The 15,314-nt window shown below is 38.5% G+C and overlaps 1 protein-coding gene across 1 annotated transcript; it reads right to left on the reverse strand.

The window, feature by feature from the left end:
* Positions 1–5,018: 5,018 nt before the first annotated feature.
* On the reverse strand, positions 5,019–14,069 carry TMEM33 (transmembrane protein 33). The gene is made up of 7 exons (XM_042808081.1): positions 13,871–14,069; positions 12,762–12,856; positions 12,132–12,319; positions 11,114–11,181; positions 10,182–10,315; positions 8,180–8,263; positions 5,019–6,811 (listed from the first exon to the last, which is right to left on the reverse strand). The coding sequence occupies exons 1-7, from the start codon at positions 13,925–13,927 to the stop codon at positions 6,682–6,684; spliced, it is 756 nt and encodes a 251-aa protein (XP_042664015.1). The 5' UTR covers positions 13,928–14,069; the 3' UTR covers positions 5,019–6,681.
* Between the last annotated feature and the right edge of the window lie 1,245 nt (positions 14,070–15,314).

Consider the following 15,314-nt stretch of genomic DNA (forward strand, 5'->3'; position numbering starts at 1 on the left):
TTTGTTGTGCTTTAGTCAGAACTTAACTGAAATTGCTATAGCAGAAAGTATGTCAAGAGGGATTGTAACAGGCAAACATCTGTCATCTCAAAACAGTGTTTCATCAAATTTTCTAGATAAAAAAATTAAATCCATAAATATTAAAATGCTTAGTTACAACTATTATATTCTGTATGTGTCTTTGCACACAGGAACAAACATACATCAGAACAAAACCCTATGCAGTTGAACATATGGTATCTTCCCCTAGATAGCCAATATAAAAATGTAGCAATGCAACATGGAAAGTCTTAAAGAATCAAAAAGAACCAAGAAGCCCAGTAGCAATACAGATCATAGCAAGTGTTTATTTCTCTACTTTTCCACTACAGGAGCTTCAAACACAATGGACAAGAACACATAATTCCACTGCAGCTTTTTCCATTTTAACTAAACCAAGATCAGCCTGTCAGCGCTTGCACAATGTGGCAGCATCTGAACACACTATTCCAATAGTATTTTAATAGAGACTAAATTAGAAATAATTTACAGCTAGAAAAGTTAAGTACTATCCAGAAAATACTGATGACAATAGTGAATTGGGGTTTGTGAAAGCAACAGAGCATGCAGTAAGATTTCCATATCTCTTTTTATCACATAGAGCTGAACTCTGTTATTTTTCTCCCCATTCTTCTTCCATTACATTTCTACCTTTGAAAGCTATATAGTTGACATTCTTTAACCCTCACAGATAATCTAGCCCTGTACCTTTATAACTTCTGATGTAGCTTAGTTTTCCTGTGAAATATCTCAACCAACTGATGCACCATCTTCATCCAACATACTCTCTAGTTCTTCACACCGGTAAATGTGCATGAGTGAACATTCATAGGAACACACACAGCAAATGAAAATACCATGATGTGCACTTGTTCAGAGGAACCAGTCAGAAGTCTGGACTGCTGCAACACTTCACTCTCGTTGCAAGCAAGATATAGTCGGGCACATGGAAACCAGAATAAAGGGAGATGAACTCAAACTAACCACTGCTTTCTTTTAAGAGAAAAGTCCTTCATGGCTCCTCAGAAGACAATCCACACTGCTGTTTTACAAAACTGCAGCTGTATGGTAGTAGCCAGTTGTGGTAGAATAAAGCCCATCTGGTTGGCACCAAGGTTGAACAGAAGTCAGCTATTTAACACGCCATCACGGATGAGTTATGCCTAGCTCTCAAGAGGGTAACATGGGGTCACATTACCAGCCACTAGTTGCAAAACAAGATTTTATTACACTGATATCTATTCCAAGTAATCAAGCACTAGCTACCGCTTGTTTTCAGTTCAGCAGTGGTCCTTATTTAGGTAGTGGGATGTAATCATAGCCACAAAGTAACCTATGGATCTAAGTAACCTGCACCCCCCCCCCCCCCATAGCAGGGACAAGACTCCTGCCAAAACACAAGTGTACAGTCAACTTTCTCTGTTAATGCCTGCACTGAAAATATGGCAGTAAACCAGGCACATAGGTAATTTTTTTCATAGGACTGGGTGTTACCTATGCCAGGTGTAAAGCAGAATAGCTCCAGTGACTTTAAGACAGAGATCAGCTTTTTTTAGTTTCGATATACAGCTTAATCTCCCTTTTTCTCTAGAAAAAGACAATGAGAAGCCGCAGTAGCTCACTGCATCCTGCACTAAACACACACACAAAAAAATCCCACAACACCGAACACACACGCAGAACATGTAACATGGAAAGCTGTTGGTCAGTAACTCAAACTCAGAGATCTGAACTTAAACAACAAATGCTGTTTTGCAACACAACATTGTTAATATTTTAAATCCAGAAAAAAACCCTATACAATCTAATTTCAAGAACATCAACAAAACCATCACTGTATCAATACAGAAAACAATTTAATTTGTTTTGAAATAAATATTTGATGTACAAAGCACATACAGTGAGAAAGGGTCACAATAAATTACAAATTGAGATACTTGCTCATTCACTGAGAAAAGCCCTTGATATTTCCAATTTCATACCATCAAATCTATCATTCTTGCTGATTTAAGCAATCCACTAAACAAATATGGATCCCAGTGCTTTCTTTCACAGGTACTGCCATGGATAATTTACTGCAGTGATCCAATTTGAAAATCAGTAGGGACCCGTAAATCGCTGCATAAAAGAAAGAGCAAATGAGGTGCTTCTTCCTTAGTGTCAGCAGTCTGTGATTACTATGTTTATTAGATTTTCTTGAAAGGGCTTCACATTTTCTCAAATATGGAGGAGAACTATATTTCCCCTTTGAGCCCTTACATTACCATTTTGTGCCTCAGTCCTTGAATACAAGTAAAAGATTAATTTTTCAATTCATTTTAGAAGTTTGTACCATCTGGATAGCATAGAACGAAGCAATGAAACTCCCTTACCTGCAGAATATCTGCTATTATCACAGAGCTAGCTTCTGCAGAAGAGTTAATAAGTAATGCTGACATTCTATGAAAAAGATATTTTTGAATCCCCGTTTAAGATTAAATTCAATTACATTATCCATATTGATGATACATCTTTGAAATAAAGGATTGCTTAAGGTTCTATCCTTAAAAGACCATTTAAAACAGCAAGGCCTGACTCGTCCTATGATTAAGAAAATTGTAGCACAAAAGTTACAGTACAAAGATAAACTATATATACTAAAATTGGTTAGTGTAACCACAAATACCTGCACTGCATCAATTTAAAATTACAACAGATCAGCATACCTAACATCTAGCAGGTAAGTGCTTGCAATCTTATTCTGTTGCATTATTTTTCCTCACCAGAACGATGGCGATACCAGGGGTCATACCTAGCTCTTGCACATGGGAATAAATTTTTGACATAATTTTTTAAAAGAACATGCTGTTCTAGTTCAATGGTCTTTGCTACCCTTAATCTGAGCATCATAAGGTACAGTACTTCCTGAAACTGTTTAAGCAACAGTATCATTTTGGAAACAGGACCAAGTAGTCATATGTGGTATAGAAACAAATCACAGTTCACCCAAACCGTTGTCCAACTCTCTTTTTTTCTATTTCCTGCTCTGCCAGAGCTCTTACATCGCCTCAGGCAGTTCCTGTCTGCAAAATGGTCAAGAACTGCATTTCCTGAATTAGCAATGGATCTGTACAGCAAATGTTGCAATACCGGTGCCCAACAATAAAAAGGCTCAACACAGACTGTACAAAATAACCAGCTACATTATTCGTTGGACAATACTATCACATATACAGTTAGCAGCTCAAAAACTGCTGGAACAAATAATGGCTCATGATTATAATCCTTAAAACGTGTAACTTAAAATATTAGTGGATATTACTCCCCTTGAATATCCATCAAAAAAGAGAGCAAAACATAAAACTGACAGCACAAAAATTACAATGAAAGTTTAAAATTAAATTAAAGACAATAAAAGCAAAGCATGGGTGCCTTATGAATTACTTTGTGTGTAAGAAATCCCCACTGGCATCAGCTACTCCAACAGATCCAGTGGTTCCTGATGCTTTATTTATCTACAAGTGAGAACAGACGAGCCATATGCTGAAGAATCACTTCTACAGAAAGCTTGTGCACAGCAAGGGCCAGGTCTTCCCACAGAATCTATGCAACAGCACTTTAACTTACCAAAGCAAAGATGATAAAAACAACCACCAGTGTGATTTATACCAGTGGAAACAATTACCACATTAGGTAGACAACCTTTTAGGACAAAAACTCCTCTGCTTCGCATTTAGGGTTGGCAGGCATTTTGTAGTCAGTTGCAAAGCTACTCTACTACTACAGACTTCTGTTACAGCTTCTGCATCGTGGCTAGCTGTTGAAAGCACAGCAGCATGAACACAGTTTTCACCAGAAAAATCTTAAGCTATGAGGACATGACCAGCATTTCATGTGTTTAATTTAACCATTAGTATAGAAACAGTCACAAACTATGGCAAGGAAGCAGGCACAAGGACAGAGTATTTTTGCCAGCATTGAGGAAACTCAGTGTTATCACTTAAGCAGCCTAAAGGCTGCAGTAAAAATCAAAGTTGATGCAGAGTGCAGATAAGTTGTCCTGTTATTTTACTTGGAAGTTATTCTTACCCCATCATTCCATGTTTTCTTGGCACATCAGAGATAAGTTTTACCAGGGCACCAGTAAAATCCAGGCCTCATCGGTCAAGCAACTCTTTGCAAAGCCAAGAATATAGTACTGGTCAAATCAAGTTCCATTTATGAAACAGCTTCCTCCACTTAATCTTTTTTAAGACTTATTAGAAGAAGTTAACAAGAAATTCAGCATCCACATATATCTGCTTCATGACATTGTCTTCCAACTCTCTACTTACTGAAGTCTCATTCACTTACTCCTTTTAATCTCCCTCATCCACTCAAGAGTTGGATCTCAAGACTAAGCATCCTTTAGTTACAGTTGCAATACATCAGATCCAATTTAGACTCAGCTCTAATAACAGTATACAATTAAAGAAACAGTAGACTGAACCCATAACAGCAGTCTTAAACCACAAAAATTTGCTCATAACATGTTATTTTGCTTACAGTAATTACAAAAGTATTTATTTGCCTTCCACTCCTAGTATGGAAGACCAACTTAGATGACCAAAGTAGTTTTTGAATCACAGTGGTGCAACAAAGCTGAACAGAGCCTGAGGTCACCACTCAAAATATACCATGTAACATGGAAAAGGATTTAGAATTGTGCTGAAGAATTTAAATGGTAGTATGTCCAGATTTCTGCTCTGATTTGGTATGTTGCAGTGCTTATTCTTGGGTTAAATATTGAAGGAAAACGTCATAAATTTTTGCACATTAGAAGGCAAAAATTCCCTATAAAATAATGTCTTGTGCATTTCTGAATTATGTCCCCATTCAGAAGCAGCAGTGAGGAATATAAGAACATGCACACATACGTACAGGATAGCATTCCGCTCAACTTCCAGGTTCAAGCATCAGTATGTTGTTAGAAAGAAAATAAGCTTAAAGAGCCTAGCAAATTACATTTAACACTCCTTTTATTGCAGTAGAAATTTTAGTTTTTATAAAATATTCAAATTACAGGATATACATATTGTGAATCTCATTGCAAGTCTTTAGCAGCTGTAGAGCATTACTGCATGCAGTTGCCTCTGCAGTGTGCAAGTGTTCTATAAATAGCTAATCATGTCCAGAGAGCAAGAAAATTAAAGAATATCATATTCAATTACCTATTGGTTCATTAGTACCAAGAGGTTGAGCAAAAAATGAAATAAGTTTATAAATACATGGCTCTGATCTAACAAACTAATACTACTGGGAAGTCTGAATGATACCCACATCACAAACAAGATAACTCAATGGTTACAGAAAAATACTTTTCCTCAAGACTGTTTTCAAAAGTGTTTCACAAGATTTCTCTGATCAAGGAAAAATGGTTAAATACAGTACTATAGAAGTTTACAAAAAGCCAATGAAACCCATTTAATTTTATGCAATTAGAATACTAACTTCAGATAAAGCAAATACTTTGCCTTGAATTTGTAGAAATAAATTATGTTCAGACAGATAATATTTTTTTCCACTACCTATTCAGCTGCTGGCTGAATGCACAATCAGCACTCAATTTAATATTCACTTCTGTAGTCATGACACTGGCTTCAGATTGGTCATCAGATGGATTTAGCCAAAAAAGTCCTATGCCCATTTGTTTCAGAAGCTGCCTAAACAGGTGTAATCCTTTATGCAAATTTCCCATGACAATGAGAGTCTCAGAAACTGGAAGAATAATTTATATAAAGCTAGCTACAGATTAATTTTCTAAGAAGTCAACATGCTTGAATTACTGCAGTCTCACATTTGTGTAGACACAAGAACAAATCTGCAATGATACTGCAAAAGTTACTTAATTTACATTGATTAGTTCACTTAAGGGATGGTTAAAAGTTTAAGCATTGAATCTTTGTCTGAAAAACCTACAGGTCAGCAATTTGGCTTGGTAAAACATCTTGTTATGACAAGATAACTGCACAGTTTTCCATGATCAGAGTCTTGGTATTTCTTCCAACAATGTAATGTAAGACTATGTCACAAGGTAAGAAACTTTTAAGAGATCTTTTTAAGTAGTATTAATAAAAATAGCCTCTCCTTCAGAAAAGGTATTACCTATGTCAGCTTGACTGATTTTAATCCCTTTTGTTAAATTCAGAGGGCCATATTTTTACATGGAGTACAGCAATTTAGACAAAATGGTTCTATGGATAAATTTGTAAGCAGAAGAATACTGTCCAAAGTGTACTGCATAGATATTTGTACCAACTGCTACCCACTGGAGACATCCTACAGTAGCTATAGTTCCAACTAACATAAGCTTACTGAGCACAGACTTCTTAAAGTTTTAATCAACCTCAAACAATCCTTGTTTCCTAGAAGAATTCTACATGACTGGGCATGTTTTGGATAAGATGCAGCTACCTTTTTTCACCAATTAGCAATACAGCACAGTAATTTTAAGTTTCAATGACTTGCTTTTGATATGCTAAATTTCATATTATCCTCAAGAAAAGCATGTACACATTTTTATACAGCCGGGAGTGAGATCAGTGTAAAACCAGAAATTTTTATTCATCAGCAGAAGTGCCAGCTGCTCATAATGTTCACAAAACACAAGTGCTTGAAATTTGGCTATGCAACAGTTGGTGCCAATCTGCTTATAAAGGAAATGCTGCTGAGGCATAGTCTTCTTACAAAAACAGGGCATGAGGGCTTCATTATTAAATGTTCAACAACAATCCGCAGCTCCGTGAAGAGAGTCCTGAAAAATCAGATTTAAAGAGAGTTTTAAAATCGTACAGCATTTATTAGAAGTATAATCTAAATCTTTCATTCACTTAACACCCTACACACTCTAGTTAGCAAGTTCTTTAGATCAACTCAGTGTTGCAGTATCTTGCAAGAGCTTCAGAATTCTTGTCCTTTAAAGATTAACATTTTAATTAAGTTTAGTTCAGCAGCTTCCAGATGAGGACCGATATAAAGACAGCAGAAAAATTATACTGTCAAGAAGAAAAAAACAAAAACAAACAAACAAAAAAACCACTTCAAAAGGAAAGAATAATGCTTTATCAGAAATAATGTAAGGAGTTAAGAGGTAATTGTGTGTGCTGCTTCTTGCCAGATTGAAAGATCCCTGCCCTCTAGAAGCAACTATTAGAAGACAGATGAGAAATAAAAACCACACCAGTTTCCCTTAAAACTACATAAACACCAGTAGATCACCTTGGATAAAGCAATTCTATTGAAAGTTAGTTTTAGTATTGCATAACTTAAATTATTTTTAGATACCAAAGTAGTAAAGCACCTTCATAGATTTTTTGTTGTTGTTGTTGTTAAAAAAATACATGTACTAAAATGGAACAGTTGATTCTTACGAAATAGTAGGGAATAGGAGATGATAAAGTTTATGACTGTCAGACCTGTCTTTGCATACCATGGCAGCCAAAGCCACTTCAGCAAGCCATTTTCTGATCTAGTAGTGATCAGACTGGAAAGTATGTTCACAAAATCTTACATTGTGCAACACTTATCATAGGAAAAGTTCTGAGGAAGCACTGACCTGAGCAAATCCTTATAGAGGTTTCAAAGGTTAAAACAATAGTATTGGCTTGACCAACTTTCAAACAAAATCAATAAGACTCTATTTCAATTGTAATTAACCTGACTTACAAATTTAACTAAAGCAGGTAATGAACATGTTTAAGATCATCCACAGATTTTTTTTTTTCTTGTCAACATTACACAAGTTCATAAGTGCCAGTTCATGTAGAGACTTAGCCTCAGTTAGACCTGGAACCTAAAAATAAGGATGTCTTTCTGGTAAATTGTTGCAGAACAGTTAAAAACTTTCTTCTCCTAAAGTGTAGTTGTAACTGCACAAGCATGTTCTTAAAGCTCCCATTCAAGGATGGTGCCACATTTCAGAAAAGTTCAGTTATATGAAATAAATGTAATCTTGAACCCGATGTTCTTTTTTTCTTTAGCATCCAGGTATATTCCACATTCTGTAATTACCATTTGCAGATTTAGCACTGTAAGTTATATGTTCATTTTAGAATAAGAAATTTATGAATGCCTAAACACGATACAGTTAAGCATTAACTTCCAAAATCAATTTAGTGCTTACCGACAGTATGGGTTTCGCCGAGAGGAGTAGCGTAATGTAAGAAACCGATAGTAAATGAATGGCTGGAGCAGACTTCCTTGCCCACTGAAAGAGAATAGAGAAGTAGAGTTTAATACTGACCAAAAAAACCCCAGGAATTTTCCAAATAAAATCAAGCAAACAACTCGGGCACAAAAAGAACAACTACATTAGGGTCACATTGGTTCAGATAATCTGGATCTGCAAGTACATAACCACACACTTAGAAAAGCAGAAACCTACATTACAGGGTAAAGCCACTCAATAAAGCAGTGAAGGAAGTGCTGTTCTCGTATTGATTTTATATTTACGAAGTTTTGGTTTTTTACATGCCTCATTTCTGGTGGTGGGCAAAGAATCACAGAAGTGACAGTGGACACCTGTTCAGTATTAAGGAAAAGCTTGCTGGTCAAACACAGACATTGACTGACATAAATAGTCCAGATACAGCAAGCTTTTTCAGCTCTAAGCATAGCACTCTGAATATGTGGACCATATTTCTAGTATCTTTTGCAAAACTGCTCACACTGGAGACTGTTATAGATGCACTGAAACATTAATGACAAGGTGGTAATTGACTATTTCAGTTACAAGGAAATTAGGTTTTGATTCTTCACAAAGCTGCTGTTTCACATGATGCTGTAAAATAGTGAAAGGGTAGCATATAAACCATACATAGCAAAGCACAGAAATATCACAAATTTAATGACTGAAGCTTCTTTATATAACACATATTAAAAAGCTCTGTTTGAAGTTGAACTTGACAGTTTCAGTAACTAGAGCTCCTTCAAGTATGAGCAATATCTTTACCCAAACGAAACAATATAAAGGGAAAGGGAGCTACAGGAGGGGGAAAAAACAAAACCTTACACCTGTACAGTATTTACAAGCAATTTAATATGCTCAAACCATTTAAAGAACAAATTCTCACAGTACTTGCATTTAACCATTATACAGTTTTAAAATTTAGTATGTGATTTTTTTTCATAAGCTTCAGTACTAGATGATATATCAAGTAGCAACACTTCACACACTAAATTCTCCAGAGAAAGAGGGGGAAAAAAAAGTTATCCTAAAGAGAAATTTAAAGCACTTGAGAGTTTCAGATACTGGATACAGAGTGCATCTGTCAGTTGGTAAGTAGCCTTAAACGAAATGGAATCCTTCAGGGGTGAACCACTGAAGTGTTCAGCTGACATATCAAAAGATAAAGACAAATTATGTGTTCTATCAACTTCCAAGAAGATAAAGCCTCCCTTCTGCTGACTGTGAGACCACTCAAAACAAATGCTCTCACTGTGCTATGACTTGTATAGAACAGAGGGCATTATTCCCCCTCCAAATATTAAAAGGCAATGACCCAAACTTCAGTGACTGGCAGGTCATTATGCCTATATGACTGCAGTAGGATTCAACATGCATATGCTCAAGATCCCTAAACCAAATTCCACAGGCTGCACAGCAGGAAAAAACAAATGGAAATAAAAAAAAAAAAAGACAAGGGTCACTGGGCAGAAGTAACACAGGAGAGGACATAACCTACTCCTGCTTGAACACTTTTAGCACAATGAAATTTCATGCCACTTAAATTTCTGTAACCCAACAGTCAAAAATAAGAGTTCGCTTTCAGTGAAACTGAAGATCTTAATAGTCTATTACAATGACCAAAATTAAAGTTACTGCACAATGTAGGAGAACACAGGTTACAGGCCTGAAAAAACTTTGATTTGACCCAGCAATGTCACCCATGATATGAAAGGAAAGGGGTTTTTGGTGCTCTGTTATATCAGAGTGAATGTTTTTTTTGATTTCACAATGCACCAACTTGGCAAGTCTAGGAATCAAATAAATTTAACAATAAATTCAAGCCTTGGCCAGCCAGCACCATACAAATGGAGATCTGTGACCCACAGAGAACTCAATTGCAAAAAGTAATCTTGTGTGGAAAGTTTCCAATTCTGAAAATATTTATGGTAATTCTTACCTGAAGAGCATAAAAACTGTAGCTGGCATCAGGAAAATTTCATTGCAAGCAATGAATTTTAGAATATTCTGTTGATTAGCACTCAGTTTCTCTAAAAGATTTCTCAGGAAGGGCAGACTATTTGAACTTCGTGCCTTTAAAGAAAAAAAAAAAAAAAGATTGCCAGAAAACGTACAAGTTACACCTATCTTCTCTAGCACAAGGAAATCAAAATGCTAACAATTATAATTTCTAACTCATGTAAGCATTTTAAGACTAGAACCTTTAAAGGTATGGAGATTAGTATCCCAAAGAAAACTACTGGAAGCTTGGAACTCCATAATTAGAGAGTTCAATCAAAACCACGGGGTGTTGCAATTCCCTCACCCACTCATTTTAGGTTCAACCACACAGAGATGGCCACCAGCCTTATTCTGTCCACTCGGAGGAAGTACCTATGGCAGCAAGATGGCCCGAGTAGGAGCACCAAAGGTTGGAGTTACATTAAGCTGCAAAGGCAGTTCATTGAGCAGCATGTTCAACTGGCAAGTATTTTGCTTGGTTGCCTCACCCTGCAGTTTGTTATTTTACCACTGAAATAGAACATTAAATTTCACAGGCTATGGTTTGGCTTGAAAAGACATGTCTTAAGCTTCAACTTAACTGTTACACAGCATTTGCTTCCTTCAAAGAACAGCGTTTGAGGAAAAAAATAATTAGCGTCAACTCCAGCATATCATTGAGTCATAACAGAGGGGGGGGGGGGCAGGGAAAAACCCACACACCACAAAACCACCCAACCCAAAAAAAGACTTCTCAGACTCAATGTGCTGAGATTCCACACTACAGTTTCACTCTAATTCCTCCAGTGTAGCTAAAGCAAACCATAGCTGCAACTCAAAGCTGTTTATAAATCCCAAGAGTACCAACAGTATTAATTGTATCATACTTACATCAAGAACCTTCTTTGTATATGTGGCAGCATGAAGCAAAGAGAACAGCAGAACTGGAAAAATACTCACTGAAGCAAGCGATAAGGAAAATTACAGGCTGCACAAGTGCTTCACTGCTCTGTGATGTTACATTAATGCACAAGTCATAGGTTGATGGTTCTTTGCAAAAGGCTGGCTGGAATGACCTATACTGCATTAAGACATGTATAGGTCTAACATCTGTATTTATAGCTCCTCCCTATGCATTTTTATTAACTTCAAAATGTGTATGCATGCAGGTATGCAAAAGCACAACACACAACATTACACACCGGTGCATTTCTACTGAAATGCATTCTTTCTGCATGAGACCTGTGAGGTTACCTCTTAAAAAAAAAAAAATCTATCAAATACATGTAGTCATCATTTTTTTATTGAGATGCTAGAGAACACATTTCTTTACCAAGGAACATGCAGTTGCCAGCCATTCAGGTTTTAGAGAGCAAGAACGTAGACATTCCTCTGCCAGAGGCATTTCAAGAGTAGGACATGAAGCATACATACGGAGTGGCACAAAGAAGAGTCAGTTCTTACGTCACCTTTGACAAGCCACAGGAGTATGTCTTTTTGTAAGACTGTTTAAGTTATCTGAAAGAGCTACTACTGAAAAATTGTGTCTCTAACATGATACATGTCCTAGTTACAGTGAGAATTCATATATAAACCCTGAACTGGTAATAAGTGAAAGTTACCAACTTCTCTTAAAGTATCACTTGAGGCTGGTCATAAAATCACTGAATTTAAGTCTCAGGAAAAGAAAAAGTAAGTAGCCAGAGGCTGCAGTGCAGTAGTTAGAGGTGGTTAATCTGAATATGGATCAATAAACATAAGCCTCTCCTACTTTACGTAGAGTACATTCTATGAATAGCAAACCTATTCTAGTTTAAACTAGTTTTTCAAATCATGACACAGGTGACAAAAAGAATCAAGTTTTTAAGATCTTTAAAAACATTACCATGATGACATAAGTAAAGGATACTTGTAACAGGGTAGGAATTTACAAAGATAAGAGAGTACAACAGGTAGTGGCAGCTGTCCTCCAGCAAAGCCTGGGCCAGAAATGCCCTGCTAAGCTGAAAGTGCGGTAGCCTTTGGTGTAGTCGGAGGGCACTAGTAAAAGCATTTGCCAGCAAGGCACGCTGATAAAAGCTTGCTGCTTCATGCAACCTGCAAATCATCAGAGGAGATGTTACCATATGAACGAAGCCCCTGCAGAGAAGTCATCCACCCTTGATAATTGCATCACAATTTCACAATACCTTAGGTATTTCTATTATTATTCTATTATTTCTATGAGTACTATTACCAAAATACAACTCAAAAACTGGTAACATTGACCTACTTCAGGTGCCAAAAGTAAAACTACTCAATATATTACTCCATAACTACATCTAAACCCATGCATTTGCCACTGCTTTACAGTTGCTCAGCACATTTTCCAAACACATCTACAAGTGTTTTAAACCAATCTGAAAATCTGTAACCTGTTCTGAAAAAAGCACACAAGTAAGCTGAATAACAGAAATTTACGCTTACATGAAAAACTCTATGAAAAGGGAGTTTAGTTACTTTGGTACTTTTAAATGCTCTTTTACATTATGATACATACCCCAGAAGAGGCAGGACAAATAAAGCTGAGCAGTAAACCGTGAACAAGCGGGAAATCCACATTGCTGTGTCCAACTTGTTAGCCATTAGAAATTGCTACATTAGAAAAAGGAAAGAACAAACCCAACCCCCAGAGAAGTTGGTATCTTAGTATTTGCATACAACAAACATTCTTCCCTTCTATATGGAACTGAAAGTCTTTCTCCAACCTTGAATAATTACAGCTTGAAGCAATGACCATCTTTTTGTCCTGTGATATTTGATTCACATGATGTTACTAACCAGATCAAAAACATCTAGGCTTCCTCAGAACCAGAAGGCTCCTTTGTACACTACAACCAAATCTTGTGGTAGAGTCTTCTGTAGAGGTGGTTTTTCAACACAAACCAATCTTACTAAACATCCAGCTTCAAAAATGTTACCATGCAAGGTCTTTAGACCTGACTTTTCCATTTGTTGCTTCAAGGTTCCTTCTAGAAGGAATACTGCACATACCTGGAACTAAATCTCCATAGTTCTTACTGAGGGAAGAAGGAGGAGGAGTCTGGTAAAGTTAGCATAACTACATCATAAGGAAGAAGGCATCATTTTGGCCTACATATTTTTGGCCTCAAAAAAGCTTTTATCAGTAATCTAACACCTCTCCTGTCGTTGGGCTCTCCTTAACCACAGCCCTCCTCACTCCTGATACAGTCCCGGTACCAGCAAGGCTCTAATGAAACACAGCACGCTCTTGACTATTAGGTGCCTAAGAGTCAAAACATCAGTTGCCTTCTACCTTAAAGAGCTCAGGATTCTTTTTTATGAATTCGAACCGTCTTTTGAAGACTGCTCTTTTCCTCCATATTCCTTGACCCTTTTAATTAGAGGGACCAGATTTTAACTAACCTGCAACCGTCTTCATATCATTATCGATTCTTATTTGCACAATATAACTACAGACGCCATATAGTCGCTGCCCCACAGAACCGGCTTTAACCGAGACGTTTTCCGAGAAGCGGCGGCGCAGCAACCGCCCATTTCCAACCGAAAACCCTAAGAGCCGCTGCCCGCACCCGGGCGCGCAGGCCGCCATGCCGCCGCTCCGGCAGGGCCCTCGCAGCTGCTTACCACGGCTCCGCCGCCCGCCCCGCCTTGCATGGGCCCATTCTGCGTGGAGTCCGCCATGGCCAACCTGCGGGGGGAGAGAAGCGCCTCAGCCGGGGCGGGGGCGAACGCGGCCACCACCTCCCGAGCTCCGCTCCGGCTTCGTGCTCCCGGCCCGGCCGCCGCCGCCGCCACCACCACCCGCCGCTGCGCGCTCCCCGGATACGGCTGGGCGTCACTTCCGGCAGACGGCAGGGGCATGCCGGGTAATGTAGGCGCCGCGCCGCTTCCGACCACACCTAGCAACGCCCCGCTGAGGGGTGGCGGCGGGCCCGCCAGCAGGCCCGGGCGGTGCTCCTCTGCTCGCCCTGGGGGGTCTGCACGGCGACGCTTCGGTGCTGTGGCAGCTCATGCTCGCTTCGGTACCGTTGGCTCACTGAGGGTCAGCCAGGCCTTTCCAGAGCCGGTTAGTGAGACGCAGGCTGAGCGGGAACCGAAAGGTGCCCGACGGGCGCTCTCTGGTTCGCCGGTTGCACGGCGATGTGAAGAGGGAAGATTCTCGGCTTCAGATGTTACACAGAAATGATGCCATGCGCAAACGAAATAACGTGCTGTGTCTTTTAGTGTTACTGGTACCCCATAATGTAAAAAGGCAAAAAAAAAAAACCAAAAGCTGTGTGTGCCCAAACATTCATACTGTGAGTGGTGTTACATTAGAATGCAGCAGCTTTGAAATAAGTTTCTAAAACCTTTGGTCAATAATCATTAACCCTGAGAGCGAAGGATCTTTAATCAAGCACAGGTATATATACACAGGTACAGCGCTGACAGGATAGCACAAAGCAGAAGCTCCCTGCTAGCTCTGCAACATGTAGCATGTCACAAGCAAGGTCTTGGAAAGGGTTAACTTGCCATTGATCTGACCCTTGTCTGAATATCGATTGAGGTTTTTAATGATCTGTGCCAGATAGCCACGTGAATAAGTTTCTGTTCTCAGATGGAAATCTGTAAATCTATTGTAACTCGGCTGAAGTGGTATCCAAGTACAAGAAAACAAAGGGCAGGCCTCAAGACTGACACCTTTGACTTTTGTTTGGGGCTCCTGTAGCTTCATGTGGTTTGTACACCTGGGTTTCTGTTCTCAAGGATGTGCAGCAGGTTCCCCCTTCTGGCAGCAACGGTTCCAGGACACCAACCCATCTGCTCCAGTTTCTAATCCCAGATGCTTTCAATTACTCTTTAACAGAAAAAAAAAAAAAAAAAAAAAAAAAAAATGTATTTTTGTGACCAAGGATGTTGCAATCAACATTCACAATTAGCCTCATTTCTGGCAATGATTAAACTTGAAGATTGATTGGAAGAGAGTCAGGAAGACATCAAGGGAATGTGTAATGAAGTATGTTGACAGTGAAGGAGCAAAAGAAGAATCAGCTGATAGGGATTCAAATACCATAACAGTTATGAGTAA

This window comes from Tyto alba, unplaced genomic scaffold (genome assembly GCF_018691265.1).
Source record: "Tyto alba isolate M040663 unplaced genomic scaffold, T.alba_DEE_v4.0 Super-Scaffold_6, whole genome shotgun sequence".
Classification (NCBI taxonomy): domain Eukaryota; kingdom Metazoa; phylum Chordata; class Aves; order Strigiformes; family Tytonidae; genus Tyto; species Tyto alba.